Here is a 20,230-nt window from a genome sequence, read left to right as displayed (position 1 = left end):
GTCGCTGTCCTTCGAGTATTACTGCACAGGTCACAGGAAATACGGGATGTCTTGTAGACACTGAGGATCCGGAAAATGGCTGCAAGAAATAGATGTCAGTGACGCTTGGGGTCAAGCAGGTTTTCTGAATCCCAGCCCCAGCTGCCTCCAGACCACAAGCAGCACAGACCATGTTCTGTTCAGCCACGATCTCGTTCCCTAGACTTAGGAGCATGATTTCAGCTTTTAGGAAAGCCCCTCACAGAAGGTGGGAAGACTTGACTTCGTTCTTATATTTGGTCGGACTCTTTGACCCACTTTAATTTCCACAAGGATAAAGCAGCTGGTAGTTTGCGTGGTGAACGTACTGATGGTACAGGGGAGGGGCCATAGAGAGCTCAGCAGAGATCTCGATTCATCCGGTTCTGCCTGTGCTCAGTAGAGACGAGAGACAGGAAAGCGGGGCAGCTGGTTTGTATTACCAAGACAGTTTGTGGGACGGAGCTGGGACGGCGCTCGGAGCTCTTCCTCCACCGTGATCCTCTCCTGCTTGGTCGTTCCTGCCTGTAGTTGTTTTAGACCATCTGTTTCCCTGTCTCAGCCCCAAACAAACCTGCGGTGTTTCATACCCTTTTATCAGAGATGCCCCGCCTTGCTCAGAGGTTCCAGCGGGAAGAGTTTTGTGGGTGTTGGAAACAGCGATTTTTATGAGGCTTCCAGATGTGTCTAAAACCCCATGGACCTCCTCAGACTCCCCTGTCCCCCTTCCAAAGTTTCCCCTCATTTTGTGGGGACTTACGGGGGGCGGGGGCACCTCCAGGGGGACAACCAGCCTTCCCCTCCTGGGGTGGTGCTGTCCTCGCCCTGGGAGAGAAGCGTTTTGCCACTTGGCTGAAGAGAAGCGTAAGGGATGGAACCATCCGGACGGCGCCGGGAGGGAGGTGTCTCCGAGGTGCCTGAACGAGGCCTGATCACCCCCGAACGACGGGCAAGACTCACGTGTGCGCTGCTGTGCCTCACACACTTTTATTCTTAACTTGTGCCTTAGGAGGATTCCAGAGGAGAAGAGCTTCCTAAGCACGAGAACATTCCCCGTAAGGAGCAGGATTCTGTTTTTTATGCCAAAGAGGGAAAGAAGAAAATGCTGGTGGAACCGTTCATGCAAAGCGGCTCAGGTAACGTGGATTTCATTTGGCTGTGGGCGTTAAAAAGCGCGACCATTTGAAGAACGTGTTTTTTCCGGGCCAGTTTCCCACTGCAAAGATACGGCTTGTAACTGTCTGATTTTGACGCTTGACTTGCGGCTATCTGGTTTATTAACGAGATATTCAGCTGCAGGGCCGTGGTAGCGAGAGGAGAGAAACAAAATCCAGTGGTCAAGGCAATGGGCTTGTCCCGCCAGGAAGCCCTCCCAGATCAGCCAGATCTGTCCTCTCCGTGAACATCTGGGCGGGCGCAACTTCCCCTAAGGACCAGGGACACCGCAAACACCCACAAACAAATCAGCCTTTGGAGGGAAAATCCATCTGAATTGTTTGGGTTTACTTTTAAGTGCGAGGGCATTGGAAAGATTAAACTTTGGAGCTGATTTTAAAATGAAATAATTAAAAAAAAAGACTTGTTCTGCTCCTGCTTCTGTTCTGCAGAGCCCTGGCTGGGAGTCGGCCACCCCGCGTCCCATCGGCGTCTGTCACAGGTGCTTTGCCGGTGGCTGGTGACGTGGAGGATAGGACCAGGGGAGGGAGGGCTCCCCTTTGCTTCTCTGCAGCACCTGATTATCCAGGGAAGTCATTTTTGTTAAAGCCCTTCCCTCCCTGGCGCTCCCCACGCACTGCGAGTCCGGCTTCTCCTCTTTGTGCTCCGATTATGTCTCAGCTTCCTGAGAACCCTCTGCCGGTTTCCAGGTGACAGTCGTGACCTTCTCCCTGCACTTCTCTCCTGCTCCGCATCCCTGTTGGGACTTCCCATCCCAGATGACGGTGTTGTCTGGCTGTGTGCCAGGCCCTGGTCTGGACACGGCTGACACAGTGCACTGATGCAACCTGACCATAGTCAGGGTGGGCCGAAGACCAGAGCCTATCGAACCTATGGTCCCTGACATACTATAATATATCAACAGTAACAGAGACTTTAATCAGTGCATGTAAAATTTCCTTCTTGGCAAAGCGTGTCCTGCATGGCTGGGGGTGTCTGGCACATACCCAACCTTCCCTCTAGGAAGTGGCATGCTGTGCTGGGACCCAGGCTCCTGCTACGGCCCTCCTGACCGTGGTCCTGAGTGTGGTCCCGAGCATGGTCTGGAGTGTGGGGCCCTCGTCATACTCCTTATCTACAAACAGTGCAGTAGGATCGTCAGAGACTAGTGTGAGTGTTAAGAATCAAGCACACGGAGGAGGGTCCGGCACACTGCGGGGTCCTGAGGGATGCTGCCCTCTGCCTTCCTCTTGCCTTCATCCTTCTGCTAAGGACTGTGCGATGGTCCTTCCGGGGCTGAGGGTCAGGAAGGGCGGGGAGGATAAGAAGTGGAAGGAGCTGGGGTCACTGAGCCCCTCACAACCATGGTGACGCCCACTGGGGGTGGAGGGAAGTGGCCGGCTCCTTCTGTTTCTTTTCCTGTCATTTGCGTCTTATCAGGGTGATGATAAGGTTTTCAAGAGCCTGGGATTTTACAAGCGTGGGATACATCCAATTGTGATGCTGATTAGGTGATTTTTATCTGTCTGCTTGCCTGACTACCTCGCCGCACGCGATTTTAACACCTGGTTTGTTGTTTATTACTTCAAAATAAGTTCTTGAAGGAATTTTGAAGTAATCAAGGTACATGTCCTCAAAATAGGATTTTGGGGTCTGGTGGGTTGTTTGGTGGTTATTTCTGAGTTGACTGGACACACGCTTGTCAAGCGTTCAGCTCATCTCTGGGACGGAGTCCTGCGGTGGGCAGGACACAGGGATGACCATCAGTGCGGACACGGAGGCAGGACCAAGGCAGCGGGGAAGCCGGGGTGGGCGCGGGGGCCCCGGGGCAGGCTGCCTGCGCATGACGCCGGAAGCTCAGAGGGTGCCGAGCCGCGACTTCGGTTGGGGCCAGAACACGTGCGGCGCATGTTGGCTTGAACACCTGTTTGTGCCGTGTTTCTCCAGAAGGCGATGTGTATAAAGCCCAGACGCCTCACACGGAAACCCAAGGAGCACCGGAAGTCAAAGAGGACAAGGACGTGCAGGTGGAGGTGCCCGTGGACCAGGTGGGTAGCCGGTGTCGCAGGACCCTGCCCGCCGCCCTCTGATTCAGCTGCGTCAGCCCCGCCCGTCAGGCTCCTCCTCCGCCCCTCCCCCACGTCGCCAGCCTCTAGCGCCATCGCTCTCTGCCCGCTCTGGTCAGTTCCTGCTCACCCTTCAGATCCTCCATCACTCATTTTCCTGCCCGCCCCTCTCCCTGGGGGGTTCTTCTGCTTTGGGGACCGTTCTGAGCACTTGTCACAGTCTGTGACCACATAGTCAACTTTGTTGTTACTTGGTTGCTGTCCCTTCCCCCCTCCAAGGAAGGGGTCGCCCTGCTGTGCTCACTGAAGTCACCCTTGTCCCTGGCACAGTTCCTGGCAGGGAGGAGGCCCTTAGTGATCGTTGGTGGGATGACAGGTGAGCGGTGCATTGGGTGATGTGGTTGGGCATCATGGGTCTGCCACTGCTGGGCTTTCTGACCTCCGATCCCCATCTCCTTATCCATGAGATGGGCATGGTGCCACTGGGCAGGTTCGTGTGGGACTAAGTGAAGTTATGCGTGTGTGCATACCTGGTCCAAGGCCTGGTGCTTGGTGGACCCCCCTCTCTGCTTCCTTCCTTTGGGCTCACAGAGACGTGGGGTCTGAGGAAGGTCCAGGGGAAGCGGAGGCAAGGGGATGAGGTGCAAGGGGCCAGCCTCAGCCTGGACAGGAGCAGAAGCACAGGGGCCTGGTTCCAGCCCAGCTCGGCCCCATGCCCCCCCAGAGAGCAGGTCACGTCTCCACGGGTTTCTGGCCTCAACTCCTGCTCCTGCAAAGGGCAGGCGGGCAGGTGAGCTCTGAAGTGCAGAGCTTTGTCCCCAGAATCTAGTTGAAACACTAGAAGCACATTTCTTTTTTAAAGATTTTGTTTATTTATTTGAGAGAGAGAGAGCGAGAGCACATGAGCAGGGGGGAGGCAGAGGGAGAGGGAGAAGCAGGCTCCCTGCCGAGCAGGGAGCCCGATGTGGGACTCGATCCCAGGACCCTGGGATCATGACCTGAGCCAAAGGCAGACGTTTAACTGACTGAGCCCCCAGGCGCCGCTAGAAGCCCATTTCTACTTGTTTTTGAGAAAAGAATGCATGTTCTGTAAAAGGTCACTGTGTGCATTTGAACACCATTTTTATCCCGCTGGCGTAGACTCGGCCCCGGTCCTGAATTTACGGTTCCAGAGCGCCAAAGCTGGGCAACAGCGAGCCTCCAGCCCCTCTTTCAAAAATCAGTCACTCTTAATTTTCTCACTTTATTACTAACTTCTACTTTTCTTTCCCGTGATACATTTTACAGGCGCGACAGACCACGTCAAGGCACGAGCCACTTCGTGGGGCATTTTGAGCGCTTTCCCCGTGTGTCCCGTTGTATTTTCTAAATTGGTAGTGATATTACTTATTCTCCTCGACATGATGAGAAATGACCAAAAGATTTAGTTTTCTCTTAAGACCCAAACTAACAGTATATTTTTATTGCACATTGAAGAATTTTTGTAATACATTAAGACATTTTAGGCAGCTACTTTTATACCAAAAATTAGCATCCCTCCAATGGTTACGATAATAAATAATGTTTAAGCTTTAAGGTTAACTCCAATTTCCTTCCCCAGGAATGATTTTCCTTCTAGGATCCCTCGAAACACGGTGTGGGCCTGCCAGCAGGCAGTGTCCAAGGATTTTTTTTCTGCCCTGGGGAGGGAAGAAGGTGGTCTCGTGGAGCAGGAGAGCAGGATGTGGTTTGGCGGTTCCCTGCGTGGGGTCCTCACCACAGAGGGTGGGCGCTCCACCACCGGCAGCCCTGGCCTGGGTGGGGGTCCGCCTCAAAGTGGCCCGCATGCCCAGAGAACCGCGTGCTCGCCTTAGTGCTGTGTCTGTGTGCTGGGTGAGCTCTGGGTGTGTGTTGCGGTTACTGGTCTCCTTGTGGGAGGAGGGGAAGATGCTTATATCGATGCCCTTAGGACCTCCCGGTCCATTAATGAAGGAGGGTCTGGCCTCAGTATGAAACTGTCTGATTATGGTGTTGGCTTTTATAATCACTGGAGTACTTTGCTCCTGTTCTCGAGGAACTGGTTTTAACCTTGCGGGCGAGCCCGACCGTGGCAGTGTTACTGCTTACGCTTGTGGCATCATCTTGTCTTCATTTTTGTGCTGCTGTAAAGATACAATGTTACAAAATACAACATGCCCAGTAATCATTTATGAACTGGAGTCCAGCCTACACTGATGAGGGGAACCTCAAGGACCGGGCATCCTCCGAACCCGAGCGGGTGTTTGTAGCGGCCAGCACTCATCTGCGGTTGAAGGCGCGTCTTGTCAGCAGACGGCCGGAGCATCTGAGAGGGGCAAACACAGGCTGGAGGCCGCTCTCTTGACCATGGCACCACCGCTGCTTATCGCTGAGCTCCCATCGCCAAGCTCAAGTTTTGATGACTACAGCAGGTGGGCTGTCCTTTGCTCCTGCTGGGTGACGTCGTGGAATGTCCACTTTTGTGGTGGGGAGCAAGGCTCACACCGTGTGGCCTTTAATCTTTCCTGTGATCAAGGGCTAGAAACTTCCCTGTGCTTTCAAGTCAGTCTGAGAATCTCTCGTTGCTGTGCAGAGAGGGGAGGACGGGGAAGTCAGAATGTGGGGCAGGGAGTGTCAGAAACCTAGCGATGAGGAGAGGCCACGGCTGCTTTGAGCGTTGCTCTCCCTGACAGTCCACGACGACTGTTTTGACTTGTGTTCTGATTCTTAAAATGCTCCCGTTTTTGTGGTCCCGTCTTCCGGTTGTTTTCTTTGTGATTTACTCACAAAGATCGAGATACACTTCAGCGACACCCACCACTGTTGCCATCCTCCACCTTCTGTCTCTTGGTTTCCTCCCAACGGAGACATTTGTAATTGGCTTCCGTAGAGCCTCTTCCTCCCGCCCGTGTTGGAAGGTGTCTTCTTACATCCAGGGTTCCTGTGATGAAAGCTCATCCTTGAGCTTTTCTCAGCTTGGCATCAAGACGCTCATAGAATTCCGCTGATGTCCGTCTTTGGCTTATGAGAGAAAGGAAATCGAGGTGCCGGGTCAGAGACTCTTCTCAGTTAGCTGTGTGATCTCACTTACGTATGTCGTCACTGGTAAAGCTTCAGTGTCACTGAACCCTGTTTGTCCTGGGCCAAGTGGCTCCTGACCAAGACGGGAGGCATAGTGTGTGGGAAATACAACGGAAGGGACGGCGAGAGACACTCTGGATGGTACGAAGTGTTACACTGGGGGTCGTCTATCTGGACGTGGATTACAGCTGATCTCTACTCACCTTTTCTTTTTTCCTATGCTACATTATCTCCTTCGAGTTTTTGTTTTTTAAGATATTACAATTTATTTTCAATGTTTTTTTTAATTTCTCTTTGGTTTTAATAGCACACAGTGTGTCCCCTTGCCAACATTTTGACAGTAGGTCTTGAGTGGAGGTTTAAAAGAGAGAAGCTCTATCAGCTTTGGTTCTTTGGGAGAGGTGAATTTTTACAACAGCTTTCATTTCAAAGTCCTGAGTTATTATACCCCAATGTTAAGGAAACTTTTCTAACTCTTATAATCTACTCAAACTGGCACCCAGATATGAAACATTGGTGTTGAAAATCTACTTGATTTAAAGTACACATTTTTCACAAAAGCAATGTCTTCTTCCGGATTTAAGGTTATGCTTATTTTTATAAACTCTTCAAAAAGAAAAGTGCCTAGAATGGTGGGCTCTGTTTGGTTCAGGACTCTGACCTTTGATTTGTTTCCGGGGGTAGGGGTGGGTGTGCAATTTAGTATTTCTCACCAATTCTCTTCTACTAGGATACTGTTTTGTTGTCATGCCCCAACAGGTGCTAGGCATGTCCTGTTGGTACATGGGAAGGGTGGACGGACTGAAATCACAGAGGACTGGTCCGGTTCTGATATCTACTGAATTGCAGTCATTTTCAGAGCCCCCAGGAGCCAGTGCGAGAAGAGAGTGCCTTTACTTCAACTCCCATAGCAACCGGAGCAATGCACCTGAACTCTATTTCACGTCACTCTAGAGAAAGAGCTAAGAATAAGACACTCACGTAAAACCAAAATAATTTGGACTAATTCGGAGAAGTCAGTCTAAATTTGTGTAATCTCTGCATTGTTTAATTAGAAAAAACAATGGAGCTTTAAAGCTTTGGCACTTTTAGGAGCATGGAGTAACTCGGACTGAGCTAAGAAAGGTCCTTGGGGTGCTCACTTTAATGAATAAATTAACAAGTGTAATTAGTGCTGTATCTGTTCGGATGCTTCTGGCTGCAAAGAACAGAAACCCACAGAGAAGTGGCTTACGCACAAGGAGCACGCGTCAGGCCGTGTTACAGAAGCCTGGAGGCCTCCTGCGTAGTGCGAGCTCGCGGGCTGGACGGCTCAGCGGTGTCACTGAGGACCCGCTCGCTGCCGTTGCCCTGCCTGTTGCTCTGCACACCGACTTCTGGCCTCAGGCCTGTTTCCTCATAGTCTCAAGGTGTTTGCCTCCCCTCTGGGCGGCACGTTGAGACCCGTGAATGCTGACGAGAAGAGTAGAGAGACCATTTCCTTCCCTGTGCCTTTTTCGAGTAGAGAGAAAAGTCTCTCTCTACTGTTCCTCCCGGAATCTACCCCATGTGTCTGCCTCATCCTTGTCGGTAGTTGAGGAGAGGCAACGGGCCTTTGGTGGTGTAGACTAACCAGCATCCGCATCTGGAAAGGGGCCCAGGCTCCGCTGAACTGTGTGACTAGCCCCTGAGCCTGGGTTTTTCTTCTAGCAAGGAACGAGGTGAGGACAGGCCAGGAGATAGGCAGCTCCGGGGTCTGCACATAAATCTCCGGCCTTCGTGATGGGAGTGCCCGTCGTCCTGCCTTCTCCCGGCTTTGGGTGCTGTCCCCGCAGAGCCCCTCAAGAGTCTTGTGCCATCAGTTATTTGTTCCCCCTTTTCTGGGTAGATTGAACCTCTCCCTTCACTTGAGTCCTCCTGGCCGGACGGTACACATAGGGGAAGTAAGCCGGTTATAACCAGAAAGATCCCTCCCTTGGCCTCCTTCCTCTGTGAGCAGCTCCGTCTCTCCCAGTACTTGGAGGGAGGGTCCCTCCTCTCCTCACTGTCTCCATCCCCTCCCCTCTCCTTGGCCTCTTCTGGCTTCTGCCCACAATGACGTGAAACATCTCTCGACTTCATGCCCCAAATCCAACACACTTCTCGGTTCTCGTCACACTTGACCTTTCACCTTCGGCTGACACTTTTGGCCCCTCCCTTTTCCTCCAGTACTCTCCTCCTTTGGCAAGACCCAACCGCCTCCTGATTTTCCTTCCTTCCATCTGTCTGGCCACTCAATTCTCATTTTTTTTTCTTAAAGAGTTTATTTTATTTTTTAGAAAGATTTTCATTTATTTATTTGAGAGAAAATGAGAGCTAGAGAGAGAGAGAGTGCACACACACAGAGGGAGAGAGAGAAGCAGACTCCCCGCTGAGCAGGGAGCCAGATGAGGGGCTCCATCCTAGGACCCGGGATCATGACCTGAGCTGAAGGCAGACACTTAACTGACTGAGCCACCCAGGATCCCCTAAAGAGTTTATTTTTTAAGTAATCTCTACACCCAACGTAGGGCTCGAACTCACAACCTTGAGATCAAGAGTCACATGCTCTTCCGACTGAGCCAGCCAGGGGCCCATTCTCATTTTTCTCCGTAGACTTCTGATCCTCCACTCGGCATGGAATGTTGGAGGTCTACATGGTCAGGTCAGGGCAATGATTCTTCCAGGTCTAGACCTTCTCCCCAGATGGAACTCTCCATCACCATGCTGTCAGTCTCTCTGTGGGTCTCTTTTCTGGGCTCCAGGTGCACATGCATACACACACACACGCACACACACATGCACACACACACACACACACATCCAGACACGCAGACATGCATCCAGATAGACACACACTAGGAGCTGACATCACCCGTGAGCTGTTCTGAGGCACGAAAGTTCAGCACAGTGAGAATGCACACGTGTCTTCACACCATCTGCACACCTTGCTCTCTCCCTGTCTCAGGGGGTGTATGACACTCGTCCATCCAGTAAGACAAAGCAAACTTAGAGATATTCCTACGACTGTTTCAACTCCTCCATATCCAGACCATCTCAACATCTGCCAGTTTTACCTCCTAAATATGTGTGGAAGCGACCCACTCTGTGCACCTGCACCTCCCTCCCACTGGTGCTGCCTGCCGCCGTCGCCGGCTGGATCACTGGGTGGCTCTTTCTCCGGAGGCTGACCATCCCCAGTACCCCTCCATCTCAGTGCTTTCTCCTGCAGCAAGATGGCCACACGCCTTCCCTTTTGTCTGCAACATTCTCTCTCTACCTTTTTGTATATTGCTTTTCATCCCTCCTATTTCAAGTTGTAGTCGCACCAGAGGAAACGTTCCGTGGTCTCCTGTGTATGTGAAACCCCCTGATATCCTATTTGGCTCCATGTCTCTCTCACAAAGCATATCACAGTTGTGGTTTTATACTTAATTGTGTGACTTAATTACTGTTCATCTCCCCGTATGACTGAGCTTCTTGGAGGCCACGTTGGTTTGCATTCACGGTCACTGTCGTACGTCAGGATTGCGGGACGCAGGCATTCTGTGTATATTGCTGAATAAATGAATGAGTCGATGTTGGGTGAGTCACATCACTTACTCTTTGAAAGAATGTGCTTTCTGTGTTTATTTTTCATGTAGTTGGAGCAGTCCCAGAGTCGTCGTCTTCGTGGTTACTTTCCCATGTGGACTGCAGGATGAGAACGTGCATGCAGTCTTTGTCTGAGTTTTCGGATCGTTTGCGCAGCTGAGGTCTGGGCTGGTGGGATCGGCTGTGGAGCAGTCACCCAGACGTCTACACAGCCACAGACTTGCTCTTGCACCTGTAAGGGTCAGCTGGCAGGAGCTGTGGGGTCCTTGGGGCTCTTCATGGACACCGGTTGTGGGCATTTGTTGAGAGAATACTTCTCCACCCACTTTAACTCAGGTGTGCTTTGCAGCCCGCCTTCCCCGATGACAGGTGGGGGGAGGGAATGAGCCGCACGTCCTGGCACAGGCGTTAAGAGCCCCACTGCCCCTCTGCCTCCAAAGCCAGGGAAATGCGAGGAGTTGGCGTCTCCGTCGGTCTGGCTTCCTGGGTGACTGGTGGGCAGGAGACCCCCTCGCCGGCCTTCAGTGGACATGCGGCACGTGTCCTGGGTGTAGCCCTACACTGACTGGTCCAGAAATACCGTAGCCCCTGGGGGCCCTTTCTTTCTTAGCCACACAACCTCAAGGCTTTCCCCTCATGGAGAGGCTCCAGGGCACCAGTGAAACACAGCTCACTGCTTTTTGCCAACAAGTCACAAAAACTGGGAGATCATACCCAAGGATGTGAGCAGGCACCGCTGTGCGAGGAACAGGACCGCCCAGGCTGTGGGGGGCGTGTTTGAACACAGCGGACGGGGGCTCTGGCTCACGGGCATTTATCACTGCTGACAAGAAGCATCTGGAGGGGTAATCCACTCCTGTGTACGTGAAAGGGGTTTCTAGCATTTCTCCTTAAAGATTTCCCCGACGATTTCGTTAAATAGGTTAGCACTTTGAAAGTGGAGCAAAAGGTAAAAATACAAGACAGGCGCTGTGGAGAAACCGGCCCCGTTTTCAGCTCCGTCTACAAAAATGGGTCACAGAGTTCCACTCTCCACGCCCTCCGCTCCTTTCACGGGGTTTGGCGTAGCCGGCCGGCCACTAAGCTAAAACGTGGTGTGTTTTCTCTCTAGACGCCGGCGGAGATAGTTAAGGAAGACGAAGAGACACACGATAGCTCCCCTGATTTTGAAAGCAACAAGGTGAGCAGATCCCACTTTTATATTGTATTTAATTCTTGGGGGGAAGGCACCTCCTTATCCTTTTAACACGGTGGGTAGAGCTCACGTTTGATGAAGAAAGAATCAGAGAGCCCAGGGCATTCCAGAATACAGATCAGCACGGAACTAGAAACCTAGCGTGTTTCCCAGGCAGGCTGTGCCTTAGATCTGGTCTCTTGATGCCAGAAATTATGTGAGGAATTTTAATGGCTTCTGTACTTGTTCTGATTACCTTTTACTGTGCTTCCAGTCACAGGCTGAGAAACGGTTTTCCCAACAAATTTCAAGATATATTTTTAGCGGGGCGAGTCGGGAGGTGACTAGCAGCAGGCGTGTAGGTATGTAGACGTCTGTGGACACCACGGACATTCCGCTTTCCGGGGCGCTGGTCTTGTGTAAGCAGCTCATCTTGCTGGGGAACGCGGGGAGCGTGGGCACCCGCTCCGCAGATGGCAGCAGGAGCCAGCCCAGGAGAGCCCCGGCCGCGTGCTGTGTCTGTGGCTTTGTCCACCCAGACGCTGAGACGTGCCTTCGAAGCCAGAAGCGCGTTCCTCTGTGCACGTGGCGCTCTGTGAGGTCATGTGACCAGGCTGTATCGACTACGCGTATTGCAAAAACAACATTTATCTTTATTTTTTTATTGAGGAATACTTGGTAATTAAAACTAGTTAACATGTCCACGACGGATAATCACCATTTCCTTTTTTGTGTGTGTGGTAAGAACATTTAGTTGAGACAGAGGGAGGAGCAGAGGGAGAGGGAGAAACAGGCTGTCCGCGGAGCAGGAAGCCCGATGCGGGGCTCCATCCCAGGACCCTGAGATCACGACCTGGGCCAAAGTCAGACGGTGCTTACCTGACTGAGCCACCCAGGTGCCCCTGCGGTGAGAGTATTTAAGACAAAATTTACTTTAAATATACAAATCATGTAGGTAAGAAATAGATTTTTGGGAATTTGTTTTCAAAATTCTGTCTCTAGATTTTTTTTCCGAGGTGGTTTCTTATTTAAAATTTGTTTTTGAGAGAAAGAGAGAAAGAACACAAGTGGGGAGAGGAGGGGCAGAGGGAGAGACAGAATCCTAAGCAGACTCTGTGCAGAGCAGAGCCCAACATGGGATTCGATCCCACCACCCTGAGACCATGACCTGAGCTGAAATCGAGAGTCCGATGCTTAACGGACTGAGCCACCCAGGCGCCCCTCTTGTTTTAAACTTTCTGGCCCCAAGCAGGAGGTTGCGTAATGATTCCGGGGTGTCAAGTGTGAGTCTAATGCCGAAGCCTCGAGAACTATAAACTTGGGGATACAGCGGCCTCGGCAGCCATCTTTTCCACTCTTAAACTGGGTCCCCATTTAAGAACAGAGGGAAGTGAGCCCGGAGGGCTGGTGGCAGGGGCTGGAGCTACTCGGAGCTGTCTCCTCTTCTTGCCCACCTTGGAAAGGGCGTTTGTGGGAAAGGAAGTTTGGGTTTTCCAACATCAGTGGAGCTCATGAGCTAAAACAGACAAGGGGAATGCACTTTCAAACAATTCTCTTTTCCCTCTGTTCTTAAGTAGTTTTGATCTGGAGGTGGTTTTCGGTGAAAGTATACAGTGTGTATCTCCATGACTGGGAAGACTCTCAAATGAGGAGGAAAGAGAATATTTCGTTGCTCTGGTGCCAGAGTGTAAGACTGTGTTCTGAGCACTGGAGCAATGTCTGTCCTGGAGCATTAGGTGAGGCGACACAGAGGGCACCTGCTTGCACTGGGGGGAGCAGTGGAGAGGGGCCCTAATGCGTTCCAGTTGTGTAATAACTGATTGCCGTGTTTTAATAGAAAGAGGGCGCAGACATCGTGGTGACATTGAGTTTATGCGGTAGCCTGAGTGCCTTGTGGGGACTGGCCACTAAATTTGTCATCCGTGCCTATTGATTTGTTATGTAAATCTGCTCGGGCCTCTGGGCATTTTCCTGTGCACTAGTAACTTGACATCAATCAGTAGATTGAATTTCCTAGAGTGAATCAAAGTGTCTTTCTTAATGCATTATCGGAATAATGGCAAACCCAAGCACCTAGTTCTTAAACGTCTGGGTTTGCAGTCTCAGCTTCTGGGAAAGAAGGTGATACACAACAGCGGAAGCCCCGTTGTCTCTTGTCCAGACATTAATGACGTGAGGCAGGCAGGGAGGGTCTGGGGAGAACAGCCCCCCTCTGCTGAGCGTTTGCTCTGTCGGGCACGATGCTAACCCCTGCCACACGGGCCCGCCTGACCTCACATGCAGTCTTCACCCTCCACCCTGTAGTTAGGAAGTGGGGGAGCTTGGATTTGACCCCGGTTTTGAACGATCCATCTTCTGCACGGTGAACCATATGCTAGTTGTGCCTAATTTCTCAGGAGAGCTACTTGCCGTGTCAGGCTCCACGGTCTGTTCCTTGTGCTGGTAGTTGTTGTGTAACTCGTGGCCAGAAGAGCCTGACTGCTATGACGTCCACACAGCGCCATCTTTGCTTCCTGTGTGACCCGGACAGAACTGCGTCGGTGTGTTTTCCTTATTGGCATGAAGTGTCCACGGAGTTGAAGGTTTTTGGCCCTGAAGTCTAGCCTGTGTTTTTGAGGGATCAGAAAGAGAGCAAGCATTTTATGTGCCTTATAGTAGCTAGAAATTATAATAATAAAGATGCGCCGTCTAAGTAATGCTTCCTGGCTGAGGCCACAGTGTCTGTATCTGCTCTCAGTGAACTCTCGTGTTATTTCTTGTTTCATTTCCCTGTTAATTTGAAAAATGAGTCACGGGATATTTATGAGACGCTGACTGTATTAGTTTCCGTTTTGCATGTTGCTTCTCGCTCCCCCCGTTGTGGAATCCTTAGGGATTGGCATCGGGTGTCCTTCACGGCATCCAGGACGGTGCCTTACGCGCAGAAGGTGTCTCGGAACCGTTTGTGGATCTGCTTTGAAGTTACCTGTGGCTAAGGTGCTTAAACTTCAGTCTGCCGTCCTGGGGTAAAATGGAAATGACCTTGCAAAGTGGGAAGAGAGCATGTTATTGCGAACATCATTTTAAAAATATAGATTTCTGATGTCGGATCATAAGGGTTTCTGTTATCATCTAAAATTTTTTTTTTGTGGTAAAATATAGGTGTATGTGAAACATAACAGGTGCCATTTTAACCACTTTTACGAGTACCATTCAGTGGTAGTGAGGACCTTTGCAGTGCTGACAGCTGTCTGTGTACAAACACTGCATCGTCCCGAGCAGACTCTCTCCGCACCGAGCATGACTCCTCGTCCCCGCCTCCCCCGGCCGCTCTGTGCGGGCGCTAGAACGGCGCGGGTGGGGGGAGCTCTCAGTGCAGGCGTCCGGGTCAGATGTGGCTCACCGCCAGCCCAGGGAATGTGGACAAGTGGTTTATTTGGTCATGATGCACATTACTGGCACAGAAGTGGGTGGAATCAAGAGCAGAAGTCAAACATAGAGCCATGCTTTCATCGGACACGTCTTCACCCTCGGAACGCTTTAAGTGGGTTAATTCTACAGTGATGACAGCTCTGACGGTCTCTGACCCTTCAGTGATATTTTCACCTTAAAATGGAATATCACCGACATCAACTAATTTGAAGAGCTCTTCTGTGAACTAATAAAGATGAAGTGTCTATTTTTTACCTATGTCAGATTGTGTTCATGGCACAGTATTTTAGTTACATTGGAGGCTTGAGAACCGTCCGGGTGGAATATCCCAAAAATATGCACATTAATAACACAAAGTAGAAACACGTGAGATCATCCTTGGGGGCCGATGAGCAGCTGATGCTTTGCGGTCCAGCGGGAAGCCAGCGCTGGGGAGACAGGAAGGTGGAGATGCACCCACGTCTGAAGGTGGCGCTCTAAGAGTGAAAACCCCCAGGTGTCCTGTTCCGTGGGAAGTACTTAACGAGAAGTGCATGGCAACAGTTTAGGGTAGGGAAGGTGTAGTGCCTGATGAACTAGGCAGGAAATGGGAGGAGCAAGGTGGAGTCAGAGCTGGAGAGGGAAGTCCTTCAGGGTCTGTGCCACAACGGGGAAGTGAGGGGAGGAGCAAGGATTTATTTGACAGCGTCCTTCCTGCAAAGAGTTGATTACTATATTTTTTTAATAATAGGAAAAAGAAGATGAAAGTCCTTGTGAAGATAATGAAAGAAAGGTTTGTATCAACACATTCTGTAATTTATGTGTTTCGTATTCCGAAGACAGACCTAACAAGATAATCAGTGGATTCCAAAATCTTGCCAGGTGCTTTTTCAGGACTATAACCTCTGTGCCATTGTCACACACCTTAGCTCTGCTCCCACAGAGAGGAAGCAACTCAGAGGGGAAGGAATATGGTTAAGGCATTTCAGAGAGGCAGACAGATCCACCCAATGGCAGATAGGAAGCAGGAGAGCCAAGCCGCCACTCGAGTCTCATGTTCGGGAACACCCCCCATAACTTAGCCGCCAGCAGGCACTGCAGACCCTTGCTTGGGCTTTCCAGGAAGCCCTAAAACTTGCATCTTCGGGCCCTGGCCTTTAGGCTAAGGATGAGCGTGTCAACCTGGGGGCCACAGGAGGAGGATGGGCCCCCCAGAGGTGGGACACTCCCAGCCCCCTGGGGAGGTGTGGCTCTGGCTGGACAGCTGGCCCCACATGGTAGGCAGGGACATGTCCATCTCCACAGTCCTGCTCCCCCGGCAGTAGCTCTGTCCCTAGCAGAATCAAAGTCTCACTGTTGGGGTGCCTGGATGGGGCGGCTTAGTCAATTAAATGTCTGACTCTTGATCTCAGCTCAGGTCTTGGTCTCAGGGTCGTGAGTTCAAGCCCCGTGTTGGGCTCCATGCTGGGAGTGGAGTCTACTTAAAAAAAAAGTCTCACTGTTATTTGTTAGATGATTAAGTGACCGTGATGATTTTTGCCTGAGTATGCAAGATTTTATTTATTTATTCCTTAGTTCACTTAGATTCCTTGTCACTCAGTGAGAACTTGGGCCATAATACTAATATTTGGGAAGGTTACCTAATCAAAACCAGCATGGGAGAACCACTTGGGATTTGACATGAGATCCACCTGCAGTAGAATGCTCCGTCCATCACTTCCCCCACGTGAAACTTGGGATAATGCCATAGAAAATCAGAGCTCAGTTTCTTCCTCTGAAGTTTGATGGTTTATTTATAGCAAAATCAACCTCTGGGATTAGAGATAACATGTATGAAATGTGCTCGATGTTATGATTTTTATTTATGTTGTCAGTGATAACTGGATTGTAAAAGAATCCTGACAGCACCTGGGGTGGGGCACACACACGAGCTGCAGTACTGTCTGCGAATACACCTGTCACATGCAGATGTGCACATGGCCATGTGGAAGTGAGTGCACCTGTCATGTGCAGATGGGTATGTGGACACGTGGAAGCGAGTGCACCTGTCGCGTGCAGATGTGCTTGGGGCCATGTGGAAGTGAGTGCACCTGTCATGTGCAGATGTGCATGGGGCCATGTGGAAGCGAGTGCACCTGTCGTGTGCAGATGTGCACGTGGACACGTGGAAGCGAGTGCACCTGTCGCATGCAGATGTGCATGGGGCCATGTGGAAGCAAGTGCACCTGTCGCGTGCAGATGTGCGAGCGGCCATGTGGAAGTGCTGCAGTCCTGTCCTAGCTCTTCTGTAAACTTGTGAGGTGCCCCTTATTCAGTAAGTTCACTTCTCTGAACTTTGTTAACCCAATCAACACCTATTTTATGTATTTATAGGTTTACTTAGCTCAAAAGAATTGATCGAGAAAATGGGTTTGCAAGTTTTTGAAAAGTGCAACATATCTGTGTTTAAAACGGTGTTTGTAGTATTTTAATGAAAGTGTTTTTCAGTTGGAAATTAGACACTTGGCTGTTCCCACTTGTAACTCTGTCATTAAAATCAGTGTCATCAATTTTGTTCTCTCGAATTCCATCCCCTGGAATGCTCAGCAGCCAGAGCATCTGCACTTTGCTGGGAAAGCAACCTGGGTGTTGAGGGAGATGTCCCCGTGAGCTCAGAGAACATTCTCTCAGACTTTATTGTCAAGTAATTCTTTGGAAGTATATCATTTGTCTGGCATATATGTTCCTTGCTCTTAGTCTGAACGTGCTGGTAAACATGATGGAGTGAAGAGGGCAAACTCTGGACGCATGTAAATGGTGTCTGGGGTGCAGTTTCCTGCCCTGACCTGAGCCTCAGGTTCCTTATGTGCAATATTTGGATAACTTCCAACCTGTGAAGTCCATATAAAGATTAGAATTATCCATGAAGTGCCTTCTCCGGTGGGTGGGGAGTAAATTATAGGGACGGTTATTCTTCTCTCTGTGATTCCTACTAGAATTCCTTAGCAGGAGGAATTCCATTTTGTTTATGTTTTCATTTTTCTTTCTTTTTCTTTGTTTAAAAAAAGTTTTTTTGAGAGAGAGAAAGAGAGAGGAGGGGGAAGAACAGAGGGAGAGAGAGAATCTCAAGCAGACTTTACCGCCAGTATGGAGCCTGACGCAGGGCTTGATTCCACAACCCTGAAATCATGACCTGAGCCGAAATCAAGAGTTGGCCACTTAACCGACTGAGCCACCAGGCGTCCCTATATTTTCATTTTTCTTAGCACCAGGCACACACAGTGCGATTCTCACTGTTGGCATTAATTATTTTGTGAAACTGAATTTTCTTCTATGATATCCCATGTTTTAAAATTCACAATACTTTATCAAGTTATAAAAATCGTATTTATTATAGAATTATTAATAAATACAGATAAAAATAGTAAAAACATTGAATTCTTCTGCTTAGAATCTGTTTTCACTTTGTGTATATTCTTAAGGGCTATTTTCCATTAGTTTTTTAACATAGTGTCTTAAAGGGATCATGACTTTGCTGATAATAATTTTAATTAATACTATGAATCGATATTTAGGATATTTTCAGTATTTTAAAGTTATTCTTAGTATACTTCAGAATGTTGATTTTACTTAGAAATAGATTTAAACATTTGTTTAAATGTTGATTTTACTAGAAATAGATTTAAACATTTTTGATCAGAGATGCCATTCACATTAAGAAAAATCTCAACCAACCAACAAGACAACATATGAATTGTGCTTACGAGGGTTTCCTCCAGAGTAATGTTATACGTTTTGCTTTGGGTATCATCTGTTTTGACCCTTTGATCTCATGCCAGGATCAAAAAAGACAATTTCATTTCTCTTTTACTGGAATAAATATTCCATTTGATTTTTCATTAGGTTTATTTTGTTACTGGGGTGAAAACTTGAGAGGCTTAAGAAAACAGAAGGAATAATTTACCCAGCGATACATTTAAAAATGCAAAATAAAACAAGCCATGAAACCAGATGTTGAATGATTCCACCCTGCGTTAGACTGACAGTAACTCTCTGAAATGTACCAAAGAACATCTGGAATGCTCTAGCTGGGCATTTTGGTGGTTTTATCTAGGTTTTGCATTTTAGGATATAATACGAACACACGGATCACTTCCGATTCAGGGGCATCAAGACAGGTTGCCATGGTGACAAATTCCAGGTGTAGAGTGTGTAAGATGATGGAATGGTAATTGTGACATTTTTTCCTCAAAGGCTTCAAATACTAAGCATAAAGTGATTAATAATAAGTGTGTAAAAAAAAGTACCTTAAAGTAAGATTTTTGGCATATGTACTCATCAATTTATAAAGTGGTCTGTCACCTTTTAGAGGAGCATTCTGTGTGTTTTATGACCATGTTATATATGATGAGATCAAGCCCGAGTCCCTCCGAATGGGTGGTGATGGCAACTGTGGCCCACACCTCAAAACTGTTGAGCATTCTGTGTTAAATGCCATCAATGTGACAGAAAAAAGCAGATTTTGTCTGCCTTCGAAGCGTTTATATTGTAGCCTGTTGGAAAAACAAGAAAAAAATTATATCACACAACATATGACTAGAACTTATGTCTGTTAGTTATTAAACTTATCCTTGAGATACACGTAAACTTTTATGTGTATAGATATTTGTCACCTGCTCTAATAAAATCTTGATGCCTGTCAATGGAAACATGTAGAATGCTAACTGAACACTGAGAGTCTGTTATCCAGTCTCTGATTTGGGGACAAAGCACCGAGAATCATTCTGTCTGCTGGTTGTTTGCCCTCGGTTAGGATTAGAACACATCTCTAACCGGCAAGGCTCCTGTCTCCTGCACAGCGAGGTGCTGACGTGTTTTGGCGAGTTCATTGTTTGAGCTTCCTTCCCCGGGGAAGCGGTGTTGATAGTGCGGGCCGTGGCAAGGCACCGGGCCCAGGTGGTTGGAGGATGGTCAGAGGATGCCTGTCTGTGCAGGTGTGAGCTCCTCTGTGGGGGACTGGCGCTGTGTCCCCTGCAGCAGAGGGCCGGCCTCGGCTTCTCCTGAAGGAACGCTGTGCTGTGTGGCACCGATTCCTGTGCTCGACCTCTGTGCTTGCGTTTCTGGCCTGATTTCCAGTCTCTCCCCGATGCTGATCTTCACCTGGTTCAGCAGTTACCTCTTTCAAGATGTGTCTGGATTGCCCATCTGGTCATTTCTTAGTGCTCTCTGCTTTTAGCGACTGTGCTGGCTATTGTAATATGTCACTTTCCTCAATTGCCCCAGTTATTTTGTGTGTGCTTCTGGTTTTCCACAACTCCCTGTTCTGTGTCTTCTGTTCATTTCCCCTGCTGAATGGTCAGCCCCTTAGTTAGGGGCGTGCCTCCTGCTCAGAGCCTCCCTTCCTTACCCGCCAAGGAGCATGGCTGGTTAGAAAATTCTTTACTGAACATGCCTGGGAATTTTAGGACTAGAATTTGGCAAGAGAGGGGCGTCTGGGTGGCTCAGTTGGTTATGCGTCTGCCTTTGGCTCAGGTCATGATCCCAGGGTCCTGGGTTCGAGTCCCGCATTGGGCTCCTTGCTCAGGGGGAAGCCTGCTTCTCCCCTGCCTGCCGTTCCCCCTGCTTATGCTTGCATGCTCTCTCTTTCTCTTTCTCTCGCTCGCTCTGTGTCAAATAAATAAATAAAATCTTAAAAAAAAAAAGAATTTGGCAGGAGAGAGAGAAGTTTGACCCTCTCCTAGCTTCCAGTCTTCAGTGTTTCTGTTGTTGAAAAGTTGGA

General features: G+C 49.3%; 1 protein-coding gene across 1 annotated transcript in view; it reads left to right on the top strand.

The window, feature by feature from the left end:
- The window catches only part of DCDC2C (doublecortin domain containing 2C), a 51,258-nt gene extending 38,243 nt beyond the window's left edge, over nt 1–13,015 (top strand). The window contains exons 7-11 of the mRNA XM_040623083.1: nt 1,028–1,154; nt 3,121–3,221; nt 11,020–11,088; nt 11,510–11,677; nt 12,920–13,015. Of these exons, the coding sequence (XP_040479017.1) occupies nt 1,028–1,154; nt 3,121–3,221; nt 11,020–11,088; nt 11,510–11,677; nt 12,920–13,015 (561 nt within the window). The remainder of the gene's footprint in view (nt 1–1,027; nt 1,155–3,120; nt 3,222–11,019; nt 11,089–11,509; nt 11,678–12,919) is intronic.
- Nucleotides 13,016–20,230: the final 7,215 nt, after the last annotated feature.

Source organism: Ursus maritimus, unplaced genomic scaffold (assembly GCF_017311325.1).
Source record: "Ursus maritimus isolate PB19 unplaced genomic scaffold, ASM1731132v1 scaffold_6, whole genome shotgun sequence".
Classification (NCBI taxonomy): Eukaryota; Metazoa; Chordata; class Mammalia; order Carnivora; family Ursidae; genus Ursus; species Ursus maritimus.
Note: the sequence above shows the minus strand (reverse complement) of the source record. Positions and strands in the feature narration are given on the sequence as shown.